This window comes from Wyeomyia smithii, chromosome 3, assembly GCF_029784165.1.
Source record: "Wyeomyia smithii strain HCP4-BCI-WySm-NY-G18 chromosome 3, ASM2978416v1, whole genome shotgun sequence".
Classification (NCBI taxonomy): domain Eukaryota; kingdom Metazoa; phylum Arthropoda; class Insecta; order Diptera; family Culicidae; genus Wyeomyia; species Wyeomyia smithii.
The window spans coordinates 34344337-34371524 of record NC_073696.1 but is presented as its reverse complement, the minus strand read 5'-3'; the positions used below and the strand labels follow the sequence as shown (position 1 = coordinate 34371524).

General features: G+C 39.9%; 1 protein-coding gene across 6 annotated transcripts in view; it reads left to right on the top strand.

Annotated features, from left to right (window-relative positions):
• The window catches only part of LOC129731626 (neural-cadherin-like), an 895915-nt gene that overhangs the window by 850442 nt on the left and 18285 nt on the right, over window positions 1-27188 (top strand). For all 6 annotated transcript variants that reach the window (XM_055691759.1, XM_055691760.1, XM_055691757.1 and 3 more), the window contains 3 exons: window positions 19814-19951; window positions 20025-23641; window positions 23701-23871. In XM_055691759.1, coding sequence (XP_055547734.1) covers window positions 19814-19951; window positions 20025-23641; window positions 23701-23871 — 3926 coding nt within the window. The remainder of the gene's footprint in view (window positions 1-19813; window positions 19952-20024; window positions 23642-23700; window positions 23872-27188) is intronic.

Sequence of the window (27188 nt, the reverse complement as noted above, 5' to 3'; positions counted from 1 at the left end):
CAACTTAAAATTTTTTGAAAAAGCACATGCTTTGTATAATGTGCGTGTAAAGTGGGAAATTTATAGGAAGTATGGCGGAGGTGAAAAGCATATCACCCAATGCCGTACTTGCCAACGTTATGGCCATGGTTCCAAATTCTGTAACATGGACCAAAAATGTCTTAATTGTGGAGACTCTTCTCACAAAAAGGACACATGTCCTGTGAAAGAGAGTAAAAATTTTCGCTGTGCGAATTGTAACGGCAACCATATGTCAAATTTTTATCAATGCCCAGTCCGTTTAGCAATTGTTAAGGCAAGGCAAGGTAAACAAAATTCAATTTCTCAATTAAAACCAACTTCAAAACAAAATTCTCCAAGCGTACCAGTGACGCATAGTTTACCTACTCCTTTGCATACCCGTTTAACTTATGCACAGGTTACAGGTAGTTCGAACATTATACCGCCTAGTGTTGGTAGTTCGAAAATGACCGTTAATATGGGTAAGCAAAACACGCTTGAAAATAATTGTACACCTATTACTCCAGCTAATATTGCTACCGAAAATATTTTTTCTAATGTTAATGTTAACTGCATGGGGCCTATTACGGCAGGTAAACTTTCTTTTTTGCAACAGGCAATGTTCGATCTTATGAACGCCATGTTGCAGGCAAAATCAATGTTTGAAGCCACAAATTTTACTGTTAAAATTGTTTCTAATTTAAAATTTAGCAATGATTTTAAATAAAACAATTAAAATATTAAATTGGAATGCTCGCTCATTGAAGGCCAATGAGAATGAGCTTTTTAATTTTTTAACAGTAAATAATGTGCATATTGCAATTATTACTGAAACATTTTTGAAACCTAACATAAAATTAATATATGATCCCAATTACGTGGTTCATAGATATGATAGGATTCAGGGTTCCGGCGGTGGAGTTGCAATTGTTATTCATCGCCGAATCAAACATCGTGCTCTTCCCCATCTTGAGACGAAAGTTATTGAAACTTTGGGAATTGAAGTTCAAACTGAGCTTGGGATTTTATTTACTGCCGCAGCATATTTACCATTTCAATGCACACGCGAGCTCAAAAATTATTTTAAAGGTGATTTACAAAAACTCACCAGAAATCGTTCGAAATTTTTCATAATCGGCGATTTTAACGCTAAACATCGTTCATGGAATAATTCTCAAAGTAATTCCAATGGCAAAATTTTATTCAATGATTGTTCTTCAGGATACTATTCTATTTTGTCTCCGAATAGTCCTACATGCTTTTCTTCTGTAAGAAACCCTTCAACAATTGATTTGGTGCTAACAGATCAAAGTCATGTATGTAGTGATTTGATCACACATGCTGACTTTGATTCTGACCATCTTCCAATAACTTTTTCTTTATCACATGAATCAGTTTTAAACCCTATGAGCTCTGTTTTTAATTATAACAAGGCTAATTGGGAAAGATACAAAACTCATATTGAGAGAAATTTCAATAATGAGCTTGATTTGCAAAACGAAGTGAGTATTGATTCCGCTTTGGAAGCATTAAAATGTGCAATTGTTGATGCCAGGAATTATTCTGTTCCAAAGGCTCAAGTGAAATTTGATTCACCAATAATTGACGAAAATCTTCAACTTCTAATTCGTTTGAAAAATGTCCGCAGACGTCAATATCAACGTTCTCGTGACCCTGTTTTTAAAACTATTTATAAAGATTTACAGAAAGAGATTAAGCATAGATTTACTCTTCTGAGAAATCAAAATTTTGATACTAAAGTTGAAAATTTGAAACCATATTCAAAACCATTTTGGAAGCTGTCGAAGATTCTTAAGAAACCTTCAAAGCCTATTCCAGTTTTAAAAGATGGTGAACGTTTTCTTGTATCCAATGAACAAAAGGCTCAAAGACTTGCTCAGCAGTTTGAGAGTGTTCATAACTCAAATTTGAATTTTGTGAGTCCAATTGAAAATGAAGTCACACGTCAATTTGATTTAATTTCTTCCCAGAATTTTTTACCTGCAGAAATAATTGAAACTAACTTGAATGAGATTAAATCAATTATTAAAAATTTCAAAAATATGAAAGCACCTGGTGACGATGGAATCTTTAATATACTAATCAAACATCTCCCTGAGAGCACAATGGAATTTTTAGTGAAAATTTTCAATTGCTGCTTCAAAATTGCATATTTTCCCAAATTATGGAAAAATGCAAAAATTACTCCAATTTTAAAACCGGATAAGAACCCAGCTGAACTTTCAAGTTATCGACCAATCAGTTTGCTTTCTTCAATAAGTAAACTGTTTGAGAGAATTATTCTTAACAGAATGATGTCACACATCAACGAAAATTCAATTTTTGCAAATGAACAGTTTGGATTTCGCCATGGGCATTCCACAACTCATCAATTGCTCAGAGTTACTAATATGATACGAGCTAACAAATCTGAAGGTTATTCCACTGGAGCTGCTCTTTTAGACATAGAAAAAGCATTCGACAGTGTTTGGCATAAAGGATTGTGAAATTGCAAACTTTTAATTTTCCAATTTTCCTAATCAAAATTTTAAAAAATTATCTTACTGATCGAACTCTGCAGGTTGTCTATCAGAATTCAAAATCTGATAGATTTCCTGTCAGAGCAGGTGTACCTCAAGGTTCAGTCTTGGGTCCAGTCCTGTACAACATATTCACTTCAGATCTTCCTGATTTGCCTCCAGGATGCACAAAGTCATTGTTCTGCGATGACACAAGCATTTCCGTAAAAGGAAAAAGTCTTCGTGTCATATGCAGTCGATTGCAGAAAAGTTTAGATATTTTTTCTTCCTACTTGCAAAAGTGGAAAATCTCTCCCAATGCTTCTTAAACTCAAATGATAATTTTTCCGCATAAGCCTAGGGCTTCTTTCCTCAAGCCAAACAATAATCACGTTGTCAAGATGAATGGGGTTATTTTAAGTTGGTCCGACAAGGTTAAGTACTTGGGACTAATTTATGATAAAAAACTTATTTTAAAAGAGCACATTGAGAGTATACAAGCCAAGTGCATCAAATATACGAGATGTTTATATCCTCTCATTAACAGGAATTCTAAACTTTGTTTGAAGAACAAACTTTTGATTTACAAACAAACTTTTAGACCAGCAATGCTTTATGCTGTACCGATCTGGTCAAGTTGCAAGAAAACGCTCCAAAGGATTCAACAAGGAAGAAAACGCTCCAAAGGATTCAGAATAAAATTCTGAAAATGATTTTGAAGCGTCCTCCTTGGTTTGGTACACTCGAATTACATAGACTTACTGGTGTTGAACCATTAGAAGCTATGTCAAATAAAATTATTAACAATTTTCGACAAAAAATCGTTGCAATCCTCAATTGCTACGATAAGCTCTCTTTATAGCCAATAAGTTAGCAATTAAGTTAGTTGTAAGTTTACTTCCCCTTTTCTGACAAGTAGGTTTAAATCCCTACGAATGATAAGTCCTAATTGCGAAAGCAAACAAATCCTAACAATTGAAATTACAAATTTCTAACAGTGTTGAGAAGTCACCATTTGTGATTGGACACACATACTCATTAGTTACTAATATTTATCATAAATACTTAAGCTACTAACAAATCCCCCTTTTAAAAAAAAAAAACAAACAGACAGACAGACAGCCAGACAGACAGACAGACAGACAGAAGCAAACGTAGGGGTGACGGACCCGACGAGTAATTACTCTGTGGTCATTTGACGCACTTCCGAGCTGACCAGGAGCACCAAAACACACAAGAATGGAAAAAGCTGTATTTTTTCTGATTTTTCCAGTTTGAACCCTAGGGCAAAACCTGTGTAGACTAGTGTTATAAACGGTAATAGAATAACTTTTAGCAATATGTTTGTGCGAATTGAATTTCTTTTTTTAGCAACGGCTTTTACCCGTTAACACACAAGTTCATTAAGCAGACAGTATGTGCAGTAGGGAAGGCGAAAATTAAGTGAACTTGAAATGTGATACAGATTAGGGAAAATATACCGCATCCCGACGGGACTTAAACCCGCAGTCTCCCTGTCTCCGGCATGGTGTTTTGAGCAATTAAACTACGGGAGACGGTGGTACTGTTCCACAATCTATATCGTATCACATTCCACTGCCGATTCATTCTAATGCTCAGAATATGCGAGCTTTGGGGATACTATAGTGTCGCTACTTTATTTCCACGTTTCGACAATTTATTATATCTTTATCAAGCAGTATGTAATATACTTTTGTCTTTAAATTACGTACGTACAATGATGTGCTTTTATCTTCAAATAACACTGGTTTACACAGGGTTTGCTTTAGAGTTTTTAGCTTTTTAACCATTACTATTAATTTTAATGCCCCTGGCAAAGGTATCCTACAACGACTTAAATAAGTTTTCCGTAAGTCAACGTTTATACGATTAACCCCGCCGAGCACTCATTCCGCGGCCTTTCGACGCACTCCTCCATAACCATTTTATGGTAACTTTTTTGAGCCTTGGGGAAACGTACACTACATTACAAACTCTTTGATAAAGGTAGAATAAAGTGTCGAAACGTTGGAGATAGACACTTTCGTTTTTCCAATGCTTCTATACATTTCGAAGATTTTCGTAGCAATGTCATTAATTTTAGCTCATCTATTCTCATTGGTATCAGAATTAACTTTGAAGTAACACAGACTGAATTTCACAACTCCCAATATTTTTCATCTCTTTTAATTGTGATAAATTAAATGAAGACACAATATTTTTTTATTCAATTTTCAAAATTGTGGAAGAGATCTAGAAATGGAAAAAACAAAACAAAAATTAATATGAAAGGATACTTAAAATTCTGCTATTTCAAAATTGTAAAAAGGACTAAAAATCAAGATAAAATAAAATTAATTTAACAATCACAAGAAGAAACCACTTTTCGAACAATGGCAACTTTTTTGAACAAAATATGTATTCCAAATTTCAAACAATCAATTTTTATTTCGCTGTCCTAAGTACCTATGTTTGAGAACTTCACCTTGTGAAGAAGAAGACAAACGACAGAACCTCTCACTCCATCAGAGGCCTATAATGTCAGCTTTGATTTGTTACCAAAGTCACGCATCATTTTCGCACAAAAAAAAACCCTCGGGAGTTACTCGTTCGAACGAAAAACCATAATCTCGAGGTACCACAACAACTACGGATTCTCACTCGGAGCTCTAATTGACCAGAAATTGTGTCAAACCGAACAACAGACACGCCGTAATTGCACGATCGAAACATTCGACTTGTGCGTCATGTCGCTGTCTACTATTTTCGGGGCAACCAAATTTACCCCGCTCCCATCCCACGATGTGTCGTTCCAATTTACGCCAATATTGCAGCACAAGAACTTCAAGTTATACACAGCTCGTTGCGAGCTCGTTGTGACTGAGTTTACCATTCGAATCGTTTCTACAGATTGAGATACATTTAGTGCTTCCTTCAGTGGGGTGGTTTCGGGATAGCTAGAGTTGCACCGCTGTTAACTGTGCGGAATCTGTTCTTCGCAAAATAAGCTGCATGCATATTTCTGTTTGTTTCACTGGCTGTATGGAGCACAGTTTCACAGTTCGCATCTTTGTTAAATTACAGTTGGATCGGTTGTGTTCTCTAGAAGTACCCGTAAAAGCGTTGGAAGTTGCATTTTAGACTTCTTTTACAATTCGACTATCAAAGCGGTTTGCTCTGCTTTCGCTCTTTGAGATAGACCAGTTTCTTAATTAAAGTTTAGTTGAGAGTGTTCTAGAGTAGTATAACTCGGAAATTGTTGAAAACCAGAATCTCTTGGGGGCAATATATTTAAAGTACTATGCACTGAAGACATATAAATTGATACAAGTATGAAATCGGACGCTCTTTACAATGGTGAAGGAACGGGTGAATCGAAACAAACGTTCGTAAATTAATTACTGTCCAAGGAGTACATTTGCCAGCTCTGGATGAGAATGAGCAAATGAACCCTCAACCCTGGATCAGAGTTAGTTATTGTTACATAACTATAATAGCGGCGATAAATATTTGAGTTTTCATGACAACCCCCTCGATCAACTAAATAAACCAATTTGAAACAAGCTGCCGTTTGAGTTGGTCCTTTCGCAAACCGAATGTTGGAAATAGCAATTATCCTAAAAAAAAGTTCTTATTACTACACGTCAGGAAGCATCTAAACAAATTGTGTCTTCCGTCAAATCAAGTGTTCATGATCTTCCGAAAAGGTTCCATCCGCAAATTGGCTGTTCCGCCCATGGGAGATTGTTATCGTCCTACTGGGGCAGTCGTTTTCTCGTTCTCGTGTTGTGCACTCCTACCCCTTTGCTTAATGGACATCGTCCCGCTGGCGACAAGCTGCTGTGTGTTGCTGGAACCGGAGAAAAATTTGGCAAACCAATCTGTAACCGTATGCTATCGTCTTCCCTCTCTCCTCTATCCCTCTGCTTCTGTGTGTGTCATGGTTCAAACTACCGAGACTGTCAATTATTTCCTACCGAGAGTGTATGAAACCGACTACCCACAAGCTGGTATCCTGGCCATGGCCAGTACTAGCTGGTGCTCCCTTGGTTGCAAGCGGTGCGATATGGTTTGATCCGCCCGAAATTGGAATAGATTGTCAAATGCTCTACCGAATCGGTGGCATGTGGCGTGACATTAGCAATGCATGCAGGGGGGAGTGCTTGGGCGGGATTGTCATTCTGTTTGTGATTTTGACGTCACACTAAGAGAAGCCCGTTAATTTTGGTTTGGCAAATATTTTTTTTCGCCGAATGACACATAAGTTGGGTCTATATTTAAATAAACTCAAAATACATCCTGGAAGTCAAACGTGAGGGTGTATAGATATTTATTGACGTGTAACTTTTTCCTGCTTTCATCCGACCACGGCTAAGGAAAGTTTGTTGTAACACAAATTTGTTGGTCGAACAAATTTAGCGGTAATTGATGAATAATGTAAATTTATTCTAATTCAGGAATAAAACTTGCCGTTCCCTTCGAGCCCACTTTTCGAAGCGTGCGCGAATGAAAAGTCGTTTCCATCCTATGAATGTTTTAGCAAAAAACGACCTGCCGAAAGATCCTTAAGCCGACATACGAACATACACATACATATTTCACTCGAAATCTGCCTTAAAAGGAGGAAAATTTTGGTTCCAACGAAATGCCGCTGCTACGCGTTCTGCTCAATGATTCAAAGGGACAGTCTGTTTCGTTCAAACTCCCACGGTCCCATTTCGATCCGTTTGCTTCGACAAGCCGAAAGCGAATGGTTGCTCCGGAAGGGCCAGTGGCACTCAATAAAACAAATGTAGCACATTTCGGCGAAACCTCGGATTAGATCGCGCACCGTTTCCTAACGCACACTGCCTCGGGGATAGTGTTTGAAAAGCTTACTTCCGAAACGGTTAGAATTTTTCAGCTTGGCTTATGGAGAAATAACTTTCTTGAAAATTGGCATAGGCTTGGATTTGAGGTAATACATGATTAAATTTTTTTGTGTTTTTTTTTTTTCATTCCGCGGCATTAACTAGAAAACAGTAGGAAAGTGTTTTCTGTTCTTGATTTTCCTGGTCAATGAGTAGTGTTCAGATAACACTCGTTTTCTAGTCATCCTTCTTATTATAAAACTCAAAGGATTTTTTAGTGTTCTGTTAGTGACACATTTTACTTATAGAAATAGAATAAAACAAAATTAAGAGATCGTACCACATTTTTCTAAATATACCCTGCTGAAATAGGGGACGAAAAATCTAGCGCAATATCCGAGTAACAAACACAGAAAAAAAACTCTTACAGTTTCTGGTTGACATACAGGACAGAAATTCAACACCGACCGCCCTAAGCGAACTGCGAAGGAAAGTTTCTCTGTTTGGCAAACAGTTACAAATGGCCGGCAGTATGCGGGGGCTGGCAATCTGGAAATCCTTGCAACTTTCGCACAGTCACAAACAGACACACAGCTCTCAAACACACAGTCGCTGCCGGGATTTGCTTCCCGCTCGAAACACTGGTTTCCCACATACGTACGTAGCCATGTGACTAAATATTCGAGATGTTGTCGAAACGAGTTTGATATTGTTTTTAAGTCGGCTAGTTGGAAAGCAACTTGTGCTCGGCATAAACTAACATAAAAGGATTGAATTGGTTTTTGAAATTAACTTTAAAAAACTTACGAGTTACGAAATGAAATTCGCCCCGTTCACTGATGTATCCAAGCAAGAACTTGCAGTGCATGCTTAAATCGGTTTATAAAATAATTTTCAGTATATTCACGAGTAATCGTTTGAGTACACTCAAAGTTAGCTATGAAGCGCCTCCATCACATTCAATTTAATGGAGACGCATGATATTTTTGTGTTTTGAATTGAATGTATATTGAAGTCGAATAAAATCGAAATTTGTATAGTCACAAAATCTCATCAATATGCACATCCGTGCAATATTTTTCCCTAGAATACATACCTAGCAAAGTTAAACTTCAATCATTTTCCAATATTACGGGCCAGTGAAAAGTTTCTGCGTCCTTGTAGTAAATCTCCTCCAGCCGGCAGGAGACAACCGTATATTCGCGAGTGTGCACTCGATCCCTCAAGGATACGGCGGTGCATACTCAAGAAAAACAAAAACCCAAGTGAACTCGTTGAGCAAAGTACATATTTGGCCGCGAAAGCTGCTTCGCTGTTACTGCGCGGCAGCGAAAACTGACGAGTTTTCCCAGTAAGGACGAAGAAAAATGCCCGAGACCTGCCTGCCTGTTTTCACAAGGATAGTGCGTGGAGACATAGGATGAGGGAACGGTAATTTTTTTTACACCACCAGCTACTAGCACACTTGGCACTATTTTTCTCAAGAGAAGCTGCATCAAAGTGTCCGTTCAGTTGCAGTGGGGGGAAGATTGCGTCTATGCTCGTTCAACCGTACGTCACGTTCGGTGGAAAAATATAATATCTAGCGGCCATTATTCTCACTTGACTGCACAGAAATGTTTATTTAGCTTTTCACTAAGTGACTCTTAACTCATCAAAGAGGACTGCGACCCAATTTTTTGCAACGGAGCATTTTTTTTTCTGGGGCAGCTTGAGCAATAAAAGCGCACCGGAAATCAATCATTTCTCTTTACAGAGGTTTCCAATCACGATGGCTTAGCGGGATAATAACGAACCCACAAAAGAGATTGCAGGTGAGCAGAGTCGGAAAGGTAAGCTTGATGCTTGTTTTAAAGCTCTACGACTTCTCCTGCACGTTTTTGACCGTTACTGTTAACACGGTGATCGGAAAAGCTAACTGCACTTACCGTTCGATACTCGAGAGGATTGACGATGACGCAGATAGGGAATTACAGACTAAATAACCGTCATTTCCGTTTGTATAGTGGAAATAAAAAAAAAAACATTGTTTAAATTTAACTAATTGTCAAGCAATAGTTTAGAGCTTTGTGAGAAAGAGACAAACGCAAAGCAGTAGAAAATGGATTATCAATGATTTCACCAAGTGACATCGAACTCATCCTACTATCAACCATTCTTGGAACGGTACGTATCTCTCCCTCTAAGCCCGACAGCAGCTAATGAGGCTGAAGCTGCAAAGTTCTGGGAAAACCCGCCTCACGTGAGTCTTCTGCTTGTTCGTAGTTTGTCTTGCACGTAAAAGCACACCTGTCCAACAACGTTAGATTCGGTTTTCCTTCCTAGAGCTGATTTGGGAAGAGATAATTGCAGCCAGCAGATTTTGGGTGTTGGATTAGGAGACACTCATTTGATAGTTTTGGAAAACCCAAATTGGAAATCGGCTTACCCAGTGGCTGGATGAGATTGGCGATGGGATTTCACACAGACATTAGTGGGAAGATGATTGATACGAGATTAATGGTTTCAGAAGTTACCTTCTAATTAAGGGTTGTTTCTCAACCTCAACTACTGTAACGCAAAAAATCGAAAAGGTAAATCTATAATTAATTACTTTGTCTTCCTACTTGGTCAGTAAGTTGTTTAAAATATGTCACAGAAAATGCTTGTTACCTCAATAAAAACCGTTTTTGTCAGACCTGCACAATATAAACTACAGCACTGAAGATATTCATGAGTTATTGTAGTAAGCACTCAAGTTGTAGGTACGTTCGGTACCGAGCTTACATTAAAAAAAACGGAAAGTATATTTAGCCAACCTGGGAGCTCATTCACATTGATGGAGGCGGATGGCAGCTCAATTGCTAAAAATAAATGGATATTCCACAATTTGATACGTTTTTTTGTACCTTATAGCGAAAACCACTCCTACGATAATGTTTTTACATCCACCAGACCATAACCTATACCAGATGATAACCTCTAACGGAATTGAACGCCCCAATACATGAAGGAGCGTGAACGTGATTATTGCACTTACTGAGCTATGGAAAAAATCACTTCTGTGAATAATAAGCTTACTTTTTTGTTGCTAATTCGAGGAAATTCTTTGCTCCGGACCTTATCGGATCTGAATCGCATTTAAGAATCCGTAACATTGCTTTACTTTCGGAGTATAATATCACCAGCAGACACTGTGAATCTTTTTCCAGGAAACTCCATCTAGTCAATGCTTTAGCACCAGTCGATATAAAGTTTCACAAGCAGACAAAAAACTCAGCCGGAGGGGAGTTCAGCAGGGCTGTATTTATTTATTCCAGTGAATAATATATTAAACAAACTGTATGCATAAACTCCGCACTGATTGGGTAGGATTGGAGTATAGTAATTTGCTGCACGTACGAAAAGAGAGCACGAGTCCGTGCCGTATTCCAAGAGTAAACTCACGACGAGATGGTCCTTTTCGCTTCCGCTGCAAACCTGCGTATTAATGGCAGCTTATTCCTATAGCAATTGGACACAATTTCATGCGACTTTATGTACCGGATCAGGATGGAAAAGAAACTGTGCAGTGTACTGTGTACACTGTTCGCCGGAAGAGACAGCTCAGTCCAGTGAGTGCACCGGAGGCGTTCAACATGCATAAATGCTGCCACCGTACCACTGACTGGAGAGATAGGAAGATTTATTTGATTCGATGAATTATCGTTGCATGGGCAGCTTTTACTTCTCTTTCTCGCTGTCTCTCTGTTCCCAAACCGGACGCCGACCGTGACGGTTATCCGGTTTCGGTTTCACAGCAAGCTGAGAGGATTCGCTTTGGAATATCCCTTGCTCCACTAGCTGAAGATTAGTGGAACTATAAATAAGAGAATTGCTAACAGTCAGTTTCTCAAACATTTCTGCAAATATGCATTTGCTGCTTCGAATCTAGAAGCATTTAATGTTAAAGTCTAAACGGACTTATCATTTCAAGTAACCTAAGAGATTCAACGGAGGTAGTAATAGCCTTCCAATTTCGATAACGTTAATTGAAACTAGACTCTGTTAGTCAGTGTGGTGGTTTATTGTAATTCAAAATAACGTCAAAAAAAAACAGAGCGACAAAAATTGTGATCGGTAACCATATGTAACAAACAAAAAAGTTTGACAAAAGAAAAACATCATTTTTTTCAAGCTATTTAAACTATGCAAAATCAAAACACAGCTTCTCTGTAGTTCATGAATCATATTCCAATTTAGAGAAACACATTCTACCCTTTTTTTATAAAAAGTCTAGAGCAGCAAGAGGATTGAAAACTAAAATAATTAGAACGGTGCACGACGTCGCAAAAAAATTAAACACATATTACTTCAACAGAAAGAAGAAAATTGTTTCGAAAACTATCGTAAAAACCCAATCAAAAATATGATAACTTAAGTGTTGGTCAGTGGTACCAATATATATCAATTTTTATTTACAATTCAATCAATGCAGGAGAAAAACGGCAATACGTTTGAAAAAATAATTGTGTAAAATTATTGATTTAACTGAAGTTTACGACAGAAAATGATGCATATTTCGGCTTGCAGTTCAATGAATTGCGTTGATTTCTATCCGCTCATCACCGACGATTCAAACCTTTTATGGACCTATAATTGAGGCCTACAATATAATTCACATTTCACGTATAATTGAATATTCACAGCCCTGTTGATGGTTTCATAAAAGGACCGAAACGTCGGCAATAAGCAGATTGATTTCAATGCAGTTTATTAGATAACAGTAAGCCGAAAAATCAACTCCTGGTATAAAACATCAATAAGGCCGTAACAAATAAGGTCCCTGGCCAGCTCGGAAGTGCGGCAAAAGACTGCAGAGTAATGGCTCGGGCTCGTCGCTTCTACGTTTATTTATGAGAAAACTGCATTTTAGTGACTTAATGCGCTTCCATCTTGACCAGGAGCTCCAAAACACACAGAAACAGTTAAGATGCTATCATAATTCCTTTTTTTTTTTTTCAGTTTGAGCTCTGGGACATTTTTTTCGCTTTCCTCGACCAGTCAACACAAGTTTTTTCCAGAGCTCAAACTAAAAATGGAAGATTGCAGCTTTTCACTTGTTTCTTTGGATATAGGTGTTTTTCGCCAGCTCGTTAGAGCCTCAAGTGTTCAGAGTCTGGAATGAAATTTTCCGGTAAGCAATCGTAAAAGCGACGAACTCTTCGACCAATAACTCTGCGGCCTTCTGGCGCACTTTCGAGCTGGCAAAGAGCACCAAAATAAAGAAAAATGGTTAAAAAGGTATAATCTTCATATATATTCCGATTAGGGTGGTAATGACTGTATGGAAAAAAAATCATCATCAAACTTCAAAAACCGATCATGTACGTTTTAACCATTGGCCCATAAAATGGTCTGTGCAAAATTTCAGCTGAATCGGACATGATTCAGGGGTGCCTAAAACCGCTCAAAGTTGTGATTTTTCGACCCCCGAAAATCTACCAAGGGGGGAGAAAATCGAAACTATTTTTTTTTGTTCACACAACATTTATTTGACACGGCACATTACATATTAATGTTTTACTAAGCCAACTATATCTAATGCCTTATGGTCTCAAATATCTTATAAGCTCAAGGCAATTTTTTTATCCTCGCTGCCGACTACGAAAATCGAATCTATTTGTTTAAAGCCGAACGACTAAAAATTCAGATAAGGTCAAATTCTGTGTTATCTCGAAAAAAAATTTTGGCCGAAAATCGACCTTCTGGGATTTAATTAAATCTTCGGTTACCCAGAAAACGGCTAAGTTCCAGAAGGTCGAATTTCGGTCCAAAAAAATTTTTTTCCGAGATAACGCAAGATTTACACATTTTATGCATTTTTAAGACATTTGGCATCATTAAAAAGTTCTGATTTTCCCAATCCCAATGTACCCTCCCCTTGGTAGATTTTCAAGGGTCAAAAAATCACAACTTTGAGCGCTTTGTGGCACCCCTTAATCATGTCCGATTGAACTGAAATTTTGCATAGAATGTTGAGCCAATAAACAAAATGTAAGTAGTCGGTTTTTGAAATTTTCGTGACTCTTTTCGTTGTCACCTTATTATCCATTTTGAGCTCTTGGGCAAAAGTATGATATGTAAGTTCCAACAGGTTTGCAGTATGAGACCGAGTGTTGTCATGCAGAAGAATCACTTTTTCGTGCCTGTAATCGTTTTGTGTCCATTTTACATGCAGTCTCTGGATTATTTGAAGTTTATACCGGTTCTCAGTGAGGGTTTCGTTCGGTTCAACAGCTCATAATAAACAACATCAAACTTGTTCCACCAAATACACGGCACAACCTTCACAATGTGTAAATTCGGCCAAGCCGACGACGTAGAATCATGACCGGCTAGCTCCCATGACTTTCTTTTCTCTGGTTTGCCGTAATGAATCCATTTTCCATCACACGTCATGATGTGATCAAGGAAGCGCTTTCATTTTTCGCTAGTGGGTAATTCAAAGGCGAAAAGGCGACGCTCAACGTCCCTTGGCTAAAACGAAACCCAAGTTTCATGTTTTTAAATCATCTCCAAAACAGAATATAGCTCAGAAATGGATTGACGGATAACTTCTAATACCGAAGCAAGCTGTGCCTGCGTTTGGCATGGATCCTCATCGAGAAATGCGTTCAATTCTGCGTCTGCGAAGGTTTTTTGCCTTCTCTCACATGAATAGTGGTAAACATCGAAACAACATCGCAAAAAGCAATTGAATTCTTCTCCAGTAATTTTCACATGTTTCTTCATAGACAATAAAAAAAATTCTCTCACACGTTACTACTTTCTTCCATCTCCAATTCTTCCGGTGTGTGTGTATTAGTTTGTTCGTTGTGAACATACGTAGAGAAAAATATATGACAAGAGCTGCAAGGTATATTTTTTTTTCGCAAACATACAGATGCAAGTCATGTTGAAAACACATACTTGTCGCTTCATGGAAACGCATTTCGACATGTTCGATGGTACAAAAGTCGTGCCCATCTCGAAATCCCATGTTCGCATCTCAGACAACTCTGGTCACTTTTCATTTCCAAGTCAACTGTGGGGAACGAAACAGTAATGTTTCTAATTAGACATTAATCTAATTAGCCGCAAGGGTTTATGTGTAAATGCGGGGAACAGAAATGAACCTGTTAGTTGCTTCAATACAAAGGCAGCGAGTAAAGTCTTGCTGACTCATGCATTGTGGCTTTTGGTGGTATATTAACTCGCTGAAACACACACACGCCGTCATATAATTTGTCAATTTTTGTTTATTACTTTTTGTATCTAATGCGCGGTCATGAGACACAAAAAGTAAGAAAATGATGCTCAAAAGTAACAAAATCTTCACCTTTTGTTTTGGGTGTAGCAGCACTTCCGTAAACTTTTCTTAACTCTCGAAGCACTTCAGACATCGTTTCCTTTGCATGAAATATGAACATTAACAGTCCCCGCAAATGACAATTATTTGGCACAAAATCAAACATCAGGTTCATCACGTTTCAGATATGTCAAAAACCTTTTACTGCTTGTGCCATCCATTGACAAATAGTAAGAACTGAACTGCGTTACTAATAGATGTCGGACTCGATTATCCGGAGTATTGAAGAAAATTTCACTCCGGATTATGAAATTTTTCGGATAATCACAAATATAATCACACAGATAATCACAAATAAAATAAAATAATTAGACATTGATAGATTTTTCTCTACTAGGACGTACCCCAAACATATCGGAATAAACCGAAATGTAAAATTTAAAAATAAAAATTATAAACAAACAGAAAAAAAATCCGAAGAATCGAGTCCAAAATTTCGGATAATCGAACCCCGGATAATCGAGTCTCCAGATAGTCGATTCACCGGATAATCGAGTCCGACCTGTAAACTAAACAAATTTCAGACAGGCGAAAAATCAAAATATGTAGTATGCTTTGCTGGCATAAAAGTTTATAATAATATGGAAAACAATATGGCAAACAAGCTAATTCAAATTTATAATCTCATCATATAAAAATACAATTCTGTCTGCCGGTTTGTCTGGGAAACCTATCCACGTGAAAGTTTGAATGTACAGATTTTTGGCACCGGAAAATATTATTAGGATAGTGCATGACCCCTCCCTCTTCAGGAATGAAAGCGGCACATAAATTTGAAATGTAGAGGTTATTTGGGACATGAAACATTTGCTTATTGATTCGTCACCCACCCCTCTTCTGTAAGGGAGGGCTTCTATACGAATGAAACGCAAATTTCTTAATTAATCGAGCGCTTATCAAGCGAATAGGGTCGAATTTGGAAAACGAGGATTTAAGAATACAAGTAATGGCGATGGTTTGACATCACTCCCTGCTCTCGAAGGGTAGTCTCATACAAATGAAACACATATTTCAAGCTAATTTACCGGAAACCAGCTTAAAGTGCAAGAAATGATAGGAACAATAGCTACTTATAGCAACTTCATTATCCCTAGAAGTACTCTTCCGTAAGGAGTATCTGGATCAAGATGAATACTTAAATCATGGAAGTTAAGGTCTGTATTTTTATTACAAAAGTTCACATCAGTGGACGACGTAATTCTAGTTCCCTAACAAAAATAATATTTGAAGTAAGCCAATTGTCACAGAGGATTTGTATTTAGTATTCAAAAATTTGAGTCAATCAATTTTGGGAATGATACTTCTACAATTCCACTGTAGAGCATAGAAGATAGAACCCTTCATCTCAGTCGATGATTTAGCCATCGAAGGATGCGATCGCTGCAAGGAGGGGCCATCTAGCGGTCAACTGCTTCAAAAACGTTTTTACTGTAGATATAAATACCAGCAGAAGACCTTTAAGGTGAATATTAATGTTAAAATTTATAAAAATCCAGTCCACAATATCTGAAAAATTTCAGTAATCTTGAATATTGAGCTAAATCTTGGGCTACAAAGAAGGGACGGTTGGGTTTTCAGATGTTCCTGGAAGTGCTGGAAACTCCATGCAAGAATTCAGTCAATCCCAGAGGAGTTTGCTTCAGGTATTTAATAGCACTTCTATGCTGTAATGTATCTGTCAATTCAAATGATCTTTTGTCCTTTACAGGAATGTTTCTAGATTTAACAGCCTTAGCCAAAGTAGGTTCCCCACCTGAATTGTCAAGTCAAACTTATCAGACGACAGCGCATGGTAAGGATTCGAGAAAACCAGTTCAGTGACAGTGGTCTCCTTAACTATTTCTGCGAAAGTGCGCTTAGGTAGCTCTTTCGTAGACCGCTTGATTTTATCTTGGTTTCGTTTGTACGTGGGGCATGCGGACAGCTCTTGTGGAGTCCGCCCCGAATAGAGGCACTTTTCAGCGCCTTTATTTCAGGCATTATCTCCCAGATGGTCTCGAGGTACGATGCTGGCTTAACAAACCAGTCGTCGTAGGTTCGAGTCTCGGAATGTAGCACCCTAAGGCATTTCAGGCATCATCATGTTGCTCTCTGCATTTACTGCCGCAGTGGGTACTTTACGCTCTTGTCAAGCGATACTGAACGCAACTGATTGCGATCCAGTGTCTTAACCTGCTGAAGGCTGGAGTCCTTAAAATGGCCGGTACCAGCCTTCAGCAGATCCTCGACAACACCATCGATCTCCACTACGCGAGATGAAATACACAGTAGGTATTGCCGCGTAGAAAGCTCAAAAGCAGCAATCTCGCTTGCTTGCTTGAGGCTTGATACCGAATCACGTCGTTTATTCGGGCGAACTGTGGTGATCTCTATCACGACTGAAAACCATTTAGCCAGATCCCTCTACATTTGCATTGTATTTGATGCTTTCACTTTGGGCCGAAAAAATACAACCCATGGCTCCGGCGGTTCTTCCGAGTACAGTTTCACAGAATGTGACGCTCGGTGCCTTGTGCCCGAAAGAAACAGACTGGAGAACGAGCCGGGTTTCACCTCCGCAATCGGTCTAGCAATCATCGTCGTCCATGCTTGCTGGACGCACAAACCAAGCACGCAGAGTCTCAATCTCCATTATAATAAAAAAAAACTATACTTTTTATCGACTGTTAATTTACTCAGAGGAGTTTTTTACGGCTTTGAAGTCTTTGAAATGTGAAAAGAAAAACGGCATTTTTCTCTTACACCAACGTTTCGAATTATATATATGCTTCATCAATGCTCTTCAAGTGAATTAAGACCAAAAAAATTTTTTAAGAAACAGTTACACAAATTATACACATAATAAATCATTTGACGAGAGGACCATTTTCCTGTAAAGTTGCTAGAGCATTAATTGACAAAAAACAAATAATTGTTAACCTAACACGACACGTCATAAAAAGAAAATTAAATAACTAAACAAAATATCGAATACACTTTGAACTTCTTACATTATGAAAATTAATACTAAACACTTTAACGAAGCGAAACTCGTATCATTCTCAATCATATTAAAGAATTTTTTCCGTAACCAGAAACTTGCATGCAAACTCTATTGCGCATTGCGCATAAGTTATACTGTGTGACACTCGGTGGAAGCCGTCAGCAACCGTTGACGTTTACTGTAGTTTATTTATGTACTCCGCTCGACGCGTTGCATGATTGCTGTATATGTTGTGCTCCGGCCTTAAATATCGCTGCGTTTGTTTTCTGTGTGGTCGTTTGTGATAATGTGGCACATTTCCAACACGTTCAACGCTGTTTTTCGCCTATGTTCATCCACGATACACACCTCATTCAGTTTGAATGAATGGTTCTCCTGATGCTATGTAGAGCAGTTTTTTTCCACAAGTGAAGTATTTTGGCAATAGTGGATGGGCTGGTGGCATGTTCTAGCTTCTAGCTTAAGCTCATCTAATTTTTTTATGTTCGACCGGTGGTTGCTGATTCTTGTCTTAAGATGCTGTGTAGTGAGTACAACATAGCACGCATCGCAGTCTGCACAGGAAATTCTGTAAATGACAATACTGCGGCCTAATATTGCGGTACGATACTTGGTTTTCGTGAATAAATGATTTAAGGTGTGCTCATCACGTGTGTAGCTAGGATAATTTCTGGGAAATCTTCACGCAGTGATTTCTTTATGCGCGCCGTCAATTTGTCGATGTAGGACATAAGTTTGTATGTTGTTGGCAATGTTTCTACTGTTCCATCTTTTACTTTCCATCTCATTAGTCTGTCGTTGTCAATGATGTCATTGATACCCGATAATGCTTCTGCTGCTATTTTAGAAATTAAGTTAAATACATTATATAAGTGCTCTTATGAACAACTTACGATTTAGCCCAAGATATTTAATAAATGTTCAAGTTCTTATATCTTTAATCTAATATGTGTTTAATAGTAGTAATAAGTATCCAAGAAATTAAAGTTTCACTACCGCACAGTATGATCTTCGATCAGCAATGACAATCACTTCGACAGTGGCTCAGTTGTACTGAAGCGGTGCGTCTGTTGTTTTAGACATAGGGTGCCCAGCCACAACAAGTTCAAAATGTCAAAAATAAAGTAACAACTATTTTTAATATGGAGGAATGGATACAAAAAAAAATAGAAACAAAAATAAAACGGGAGTGAATCTCTTGAAAAGCTCAAACCTTGTTCCATTTTCCGATAAGTTTACCACTTTTAATAAGCCAGGTAAAGTTTCATTCAAATTTAATCAACATTCGATTGCTGCATCCTATTCTCCAGTTATTGAAATCAGTCTAATCAAACCTGCACAGCCTATCGTATCGATGTATATTACACACAAATTAAAATTAAAATTATATACGCCTTATGATTCAGCAAATAATATGCAATCAATCAGGAAATAGTGCTCCTGAGTTGCACATTACTGCTACAATGGCACGCTAGTTCCAACTAATTGAACCAATGAGGTTACAATATCAACTCACCCATTCTTCCTGCCGCGGTCAGTATCGTGCACTAACTGGACCGTGTCGGTCCACTACAACATGACAGTTCTCGGTGCGTCATTGAAATTCAGGATGGGACATAAAATCTCAAACCTCGTTAGTGTCAAGCCGTTCGCCCGCCGTTTACGAACTTTCTCCCCCTCACCGGTCCGGTGTTCAGTGGTGACAAGCGTCTATCTGCCACGGGAAACCCAGCAAGACAGTTCCGATTGCCTGTCATGACGCACGTGTTCCCTCCGTTTCTACTTTTCTCGCTCGCTCTCTCTCTCCGATCAATCACAAAAGCACCCTAGAGAGGCACTCGACTCAGCATTCTCATCATTATCTCAAATCATCCAACCTTGCAAAGTCCCGGTTGAAGGCTTGCCTTGCGCCGGTCGCTGCACACGGTATAACCATCAACCATATCCGAACTGCTATATAACATTCTCCAGAATGCTACATACGAGTGGGCCAGTAGAATAACTTGCCGTTCGGTGTGAATGGTGTGCTTTCTGATTAAATTCTAACCTAGAACAGAAATTTAAAATTGCTTTCGCTTGCACTATCCCACAGGTTACCGCATCGGATGCCGACGTAGAGCGGCCTAATAATATAATCTATTTCCTGACCGGTCCTGGAATCGACATAGAAAATCCATCGGAAAGTAACTTCGATATCAACAAGGCTACGGGGGAAATATTTGTTCTGAAGGTTGGTGAATGTTTTTTTTTTCGTTACATTGTTGTTTGTTATTTTACAGGATAATTTACCTTTTTATCACCAGCCGCTCAATCGTGATCCACCGCACGGGCGAGCCGCGTGGAAGTTCACCGTGTTCGCGCAGGATGAAGGTGGTGAAGGTCTGGTCGGTTTCACCGAGGTGCAGATCAACCTGAAGGACGTCAACGATAACGCGCCTACTTTCCCGCTAGGGATCTACTACGGCAATGTGACCGAAAACGGCACCGTCGGAATGTACGTTATGACAATAAAAGCGGAAGATTACGATGACATCAACGAGGGAACGAACGCCAAGGTGGTGTATTCGATAGAGAAAAATGCCATCGAAGAAGATACCGGACTGCCAATTTTTGATATCAATCCGGACACCGGAGTTATAAAGACGGCCGTGTGCTGTCTAGACCGTGAAAAAACTCCCGACTATTCGCTACAAATTGTGGCGACCGATGGGGGCGGTCTCAAAGGCACGGGAACGGCCTCCATTAAGGTGAAAGATCTAAACGATATGCCACCTCACTTCACCAAAGATGAATGGTTCGTCGAGGTGGAGGAAACCGATGGCAACGTACTGCCGGAGGCTCCTATTCTGACCGTAACGGTCAACGACGATGACGAGCTCAACAACTTCCAATACAAAATCATCGAAAGTAGCGGCTATGGGGCGGACAAGTTCGCCATGATCAAAAACAACGACGGAACGGGAAGCTTGAGAGTAATTCAGCCACTGGATTTCGAAGACCCCATGCAAGTCAATGGTTTCCGGTTCCGTATTCAAGTTCTAGACAATGAAGGTATCAACGAAACCGACAAATACCACGTGGATCATTCGTGGGTCATAGTGAAGCTAAAAGACATCAACGACAATACACCGCGCTTCAGAAGACCCCACATGGAAGCCAGCGCATCGGAAAACGACGAAATCGGCAAATCGCTGGTCAGTTTCAAAGCCATCGATATCGATAATGCTGGTAAAAGTAAGATCACCTACGTGATCAATAGAGCCACCGATCGAAAGCGACAGTTCGCCATCAACGATGAGGGCACAGTGACAATTCAACGCGAACTAGATCGCGAAGCGGTCTCCAAGTACCACCTGGAGATTTTGGCCATCGATGACGGTGTTCCTTCACGTACGGCCACAGCAACGCTCACCGTCGAGGTGAAGGACGTTAACGACAACGCACCCGTGTTTGCGGAAGAATATCGACCGATCTTGTTGGAAAATGCGCCCCCATCGAAAATTATCGAGATCACTGCCATCGATCAGGACGATCGAAAAATGAGTAACGGACCGCCGTTTCAGTTCCGCATGGACCCGGAGGCGAATGATCTGATTCGTACCTCATTTAAAGTAGAGCAGAACAATAAAGGGGATGGTATGGCGATCGTCTCATCGCTGGGATCGTTCGATCGAGAATACCGAAAACAGTACGAGATTCCAATCGTCATCAAAGACTCCGGAAACCCACCGCAAACGGGAACCAGCACTCTAACGGTAACCATCGGTGACGTCAACGATAACATTATGCAGCCGGGTTCGAAAGAGGTTGTGGTGTACAACTATCAGGGCCAAGCACCGGACACTGCCATCGGGAGGGTCTTCGTGAATGATCTCGATGATTGGGATACCTCGGATAAACTGTTCTATTGGGATGAGGTGGAAAATCCCAGATTCAAGCTGGACGATACCTCGGGTATGGTGACAATGCGACGTGGTGCACGCGAGGGTCGCTACAAGCTGCGCTTCAAAATCTACGACCGTAAGCACGCGCAGGAATCGTTCGCCAATATGTCGGTGGTTGTGAAGCACATTTCGTACGAGGCGATCGTTAGTTCTGGGTCGGTACGGCTGATGGGTATCACTGACGAGGATTTCATTAGAATCTGGAACTACCGTACCCAGAACATCTTCCGCAGTAAGCTAGAACGATTCCGGGATAAACTTGCGGAGTTGTTGAACATTGATAAGAAAAATGTTGACATATTTAGCGTTCAAATGAAGCAGCAGAATCCGCCGCTGGTTGATGTCCGGTTTGCTGCCCGGAATGCGTTCTACTTCAAAGCGGTTCAACTGAACGGTGTTGTGATGCTGCACAAGGATGAGATCGAACAGGCAGTCGGAATCAATATCACTATGGTGAACATCGACGAATGCCTGGCAGAGAACGCCGATTGCAATGGATCCTGCACCAGCATAATCGAGGTTCAGGCCAATCCGAGCCTAGTGAATGCCAATAAAACTGCCCTAGTTGGTGTTCAGATCAAATCCACGGCGGAATGTATGTGTAGTGCACGGGAGTACAAACAGCAGCAGACGTGTAAATCACACCCATGTCTGAACGGAGGTCGGTGTACGGATAGCAAATCTGGGGTCCGCTGTTCATGTCCACCGGATTACACCGGGCCAAGGTGTCAACAGACGGTTCGTAGCTTTCGAGGCAATGGCTGGGCATGGTATCCTTCGCTGGATATGTGCGACAAGTCGCACATTAGTGTAGAGATTATCACAACGAAAGCCGACGGTTTAGTTTTCTATAACGGTCCTATAGTAGTCCCGAATGATGACGATGAATTACAGCAATCGGATTTTATTGCGCTGGAATTGGAACAAGGCTATCCCCGGTTTCTGATCGACTACGGCTCCGGTACGCTGGAGCTTAGAATACAAACTAAACAACCGCTCAATGATGGGGATTGGCATCGTATCGATTTGTTCTGGGATTCCGAACGGGTGAAAATGGTGGTTGATTACTGCAAAACGGCAGTGATATCGGAAGCGGACGACGGAAACCTAGTGGAGTTTGTTGATCACACCTGCCAGGCAGTTGGTCGTGTGCCACAGTTCAACGAGTTCCTAAACCTGAACACGCCACTGCAAATTGGAGGAGTGTTCCGCGAGAAGTTTGACTACACATACAATCGCTGGCAGTACATGCCCCTGGCTGCAGGATTCGAAGGATGCATTCGGAATTTTAAACACAACGGAATTATTTACGATCTGTCTCGTCCCGGACTTTCCAAGAGTACCATGCCAGGCTGTCTGTACACACAAGAAGTGTGCAATCTTAACCCCCAGGTTGCGAAATGTATGGATCACGGCAAGTGCATCGGTAACTACGATGAAGCCAAGTGCGAATGCAATCCAGGTTGGTCGGGTACATACTGTAATCTTCCAACGACACCGACGACATTCAAAACACAAAGCTACATCAAATACGCGCTCAGCTTCGAACCTGACAAGTTCACGACGCAGATCCAGCTGCGCTTCCGTACACGGGAGACATTCGGTGAACTGTTCCGTATCAGTGATCAACACATGCGCGAGTACGGCATTATCGAGCTGAAGGAAGCTAAGCTGCTCTTCCGGTACAGTCTAAACTCTGGCCAGGTGGAAGAGCACGAGGTGTCGCTCAGTGCCGTCGAGGTGGACGATGGCCTGTGGCACGTGGTGAACATTCAACGCTATGGCTCAGCTGCCATCCTCGAGCTGGACGGCGGCGAGGGCGCTAATTTCAACCAGAGTTTCTCCTTCGACGGCCACCAGTGGCTTTCGGTGGACAAGCAGGAGGGAGTCTACGCCGGTGGCAAACCGGAGTTCACCGGGGTGAAAATGTTCGACGTTCAGGCTGACTATCACAAGAGTTGCATCGATGATATCAGGTAAAAATTTGTGAAAGTGAATATGGAAAAAGTTGTGATTTTTTTCTTCTCGTTCGAAGGTTGGATGGTAAAAGTTTACCTTTACCTCCGGCAACAAACGGCACTCAGTGGGGCCAGGCAACGACGGCCAAGAACATCGAGCGCTACTGTACGTCCAACAACCCATGCCAGAACGCGTACTGCCCCGAGCCGTTCGAATGTGTCGACCTCTGGAACAAGTACGAGTGCGCGTAAGTATTGATTAAAAAGGATTAAAGTTTGCGAAAGAATATACACGAACATAACGTCCCATATGCTAAAATTATCCTGAGTGACTAGTTGAGACGTACTTTTTCCCGAGGGAAATCAATTTGAAATGTTGTTTCCTTCTGCAGATATCTCATCTTATTTTTTTATGTCGCCTTCAACCGGTGTCGGTAATTGTGAGTTTGGCACGACCACTTCACAACCCAAAGATTTATTCAATAATATTTTCCATGATGAATAATCGCAAGAAGAAGTGAGACCGGTGGCCTCGAACGGGTCGTTCGTTAGCATCCTTGCTGATTAGCAAAACATGGGCGGAAATGTGTCGAAGCAATCGGTCCCAGTTTTGTTCGGTAGTCTTTCGCCGCCGGGATGCCAATCAATAAAAAATTTGTTTTCTTTCATTCATGCTTTTTGTCCATGAAAACCTCGAAAAATAGATTTTGTGTTTCTATCGTATTAGGAACCATTTTTACCCGATTTGAGGTTTCTTTTGTGCGTTTCCTTTTGTGGTTTGAGTAATTGTTTGAAGAAATACTCTTGGATAAGGGAAAGCGGTGGTTTAGCTATAGTGTAAAAGATTTCAATTTTTCGCCCTCACAAAAATGTATAACTAAGTAAGTTTAATGGAGAAAATTTCAACAACGTAGAGACGTGCGCGATCAGCTTCTTATCAATCCAAAAACGTACATTTCGAAAGTTAAATTTCAAATGTCTCGAATACAGATGCTTGAGTGAAACTGATTACTATGAGTTTAACGTTTAAAATGACCATTAGAAACAAACAACATCATTGGAATATAATTATTGTGCACATATTTATTATTGCTACTCCGTGATTGATCTAAATCAGTAGGATTGCACAGTGTATCAACTGAATGAGGCAGAAAATGACCGAACATTCTCATTACATAAGTTTCAGTGACTCATTACTTTTTTAAGGATCAAAAACGGTGCCAGCCACGTCACTGCGATCTGGTGGTAAGAGGAAAAATTTGTTTGCGCGATCTCTGCTACTTGGAGACCATGCTAACCTCAGCATCTCAACAAAGATTTCAGGAAGAATATTTTTGTTAGTTGGGAAGAGAACAGTGAATCAGGGTTCACCTCCATGAGTGGTGCGATCATGCAAATAGTCCCTACCCGTCTTTATTTGGCTATTTCCAGTTTAAACTCTGTTCTGGTGGCAGATTAGAAAGCTTAATCAGCTCAATGTTACTTGGTATCGGTTTAGACCAACAGACAGTAGAAATGCTTTTGGGGCCACGCACAATTGTTACACGCAAAAGTTCAAGCTGTAATCATCCAATGTGTCCTTTCAATTCGCACAGAATTTGCTCTGACTTCGCACAACCAATGCGTGATACGCATAACGCAAAAGTTGTACAAGGATTACATTGACAGAGATCAAAATCAGAATATGTATCATATACACAAAAATCGTAATGTCTCGGTAAACTTCGGCTTCGGGCGAACGATCAGTTTCGAGGCGCTCAAAAAACCGTTCTTCACTTTCGCGAGCCGGTGCGTATCAACGGCTCGTGCATCCCTAAAAATCGACAGCAACCGAAACAGCCAATGGCGAGCCTTGTTGCCGCGGAAGTTATTGACGCTGGTTCCAGTAACGCAGAACCGAAAGCATGTGAATAAAACCAGAGTCATAAATCAATGCAAAATGTTTTGGACTAAGCTCATGTTTTTGTTTATTGTTAATGATTGAATGATGTTTTCAAATGACCTGATTCATGAAAGTAAATCGATCAGACAATAATTTCTTCAATGGAGTCAGTACCCAACTCATCAGTATTGATTGCTGTTTGCACTGTTTTAACGATGCCAACCTTCTGAACATCGGCTGATGCTTTATGAGTGTAGTGGTTTGGAGAGGTTTGGATGCGTTGTACTGGTTCCAATTTCAATCAGTAAATGCGCTAATTTCGCTTATAAATGATCTGGTTACGTACACTCCAACTTTTGCGTGTAGTGGTTTATTTTAGGGATTTTACAGATATCTGCATCCGCACCCGTAACTGCAGAACATCCACATGAAAAATGGCATCCACATTCGCATCCGCATCCGCATCATACCATGCGGATGTTGACAAAAAATATCGCTTCATAAAATATTGAAGAAAAATTTTCCTTGGTGTATTTGCTTGAAAAACTTTTGCACTGAGGTGGGACATGGTCATGAGAAATAAGCAAAATAGAACACAAGCGATGCTACGGATATCCGCATCCGTAAATGCGGAACATCCGCATGAAAATTGACATCCGTATCTACATCTGCATCCGTAATCACATATCCGCAGAAAACTGAGAAAAAAATGCTTCAAGATACACAATGCTCATTGTAAAACCCATTGGAACCAACATACCATAGAAAGGCTGTTGGGGCCGTGTACATATGTGTATGTTTAATTCATTTCTCAGCATAATATTTTTACTTATGACTCTGTTGTGTGTTCGTACAAACAGAAATATCCAAATTTGAATTGAAGTATTCAAATTGTAAAAAAGTGTATCTTAGTAAGATGCAAAATCTAATAATACTCTGTAGGAATCCGATCCGGCTAATTCCTTGATGTTTGGTGCTTGGTGTTTTCCAAGGTCTTGAAAATGCTGCCTGTTTTCATTGATACCAGTGTTAAAATCTGAACCGAAATGGGGATTAACCGAAATGAGGGATTAATGCCAATTTTAAGAGAGATAGATCAATAAAAACATCAAGAACGCTAGAAGAACCCTTTTTTAAAGCCGTTCGATCGCTTGGGGCCCGAGGGGTCCATCAATATGAACTAGCCATAGTGGTTTACTCATTTTTTTCGCTACTTTCAATCATCAAGACCATTGGCGTAATTAAGGAAAAATCCTAGGGACTAATTTTTCATGCAAAAATGGTATAGTCATTTTTTTCTGTATCCGATTTCGGCACTGCAGTCTAAAAAGCTTCAATCAATATTTAAAAAAAAAGGTTCATAATGATTTTTTCGAAGTCCGTCTGAAAAATTAACTTGGACAGTAGAGGGTTAGTTGCAATCAGAAAAACAAAATTTTAAACGATTCGGGAAAATGTCCGCTTTTGGATTTTGACAGCTGTTTGTCGATGAAATCAAAACAAATGTCAATGAAGGCAAAAAATATATAGAGAGGTAGGACAAAAAAGAGTGAATATGTATCCAATCGCGTCATTATTTTGTATGAGTTGTTGCTTTGTTGAAGTAGATTCACAACTATTTTGGTGTAGTCGATGAAAGAAATTATTATTATTTAAAAATTCCCAGTCCTCTAGTGCCAACTG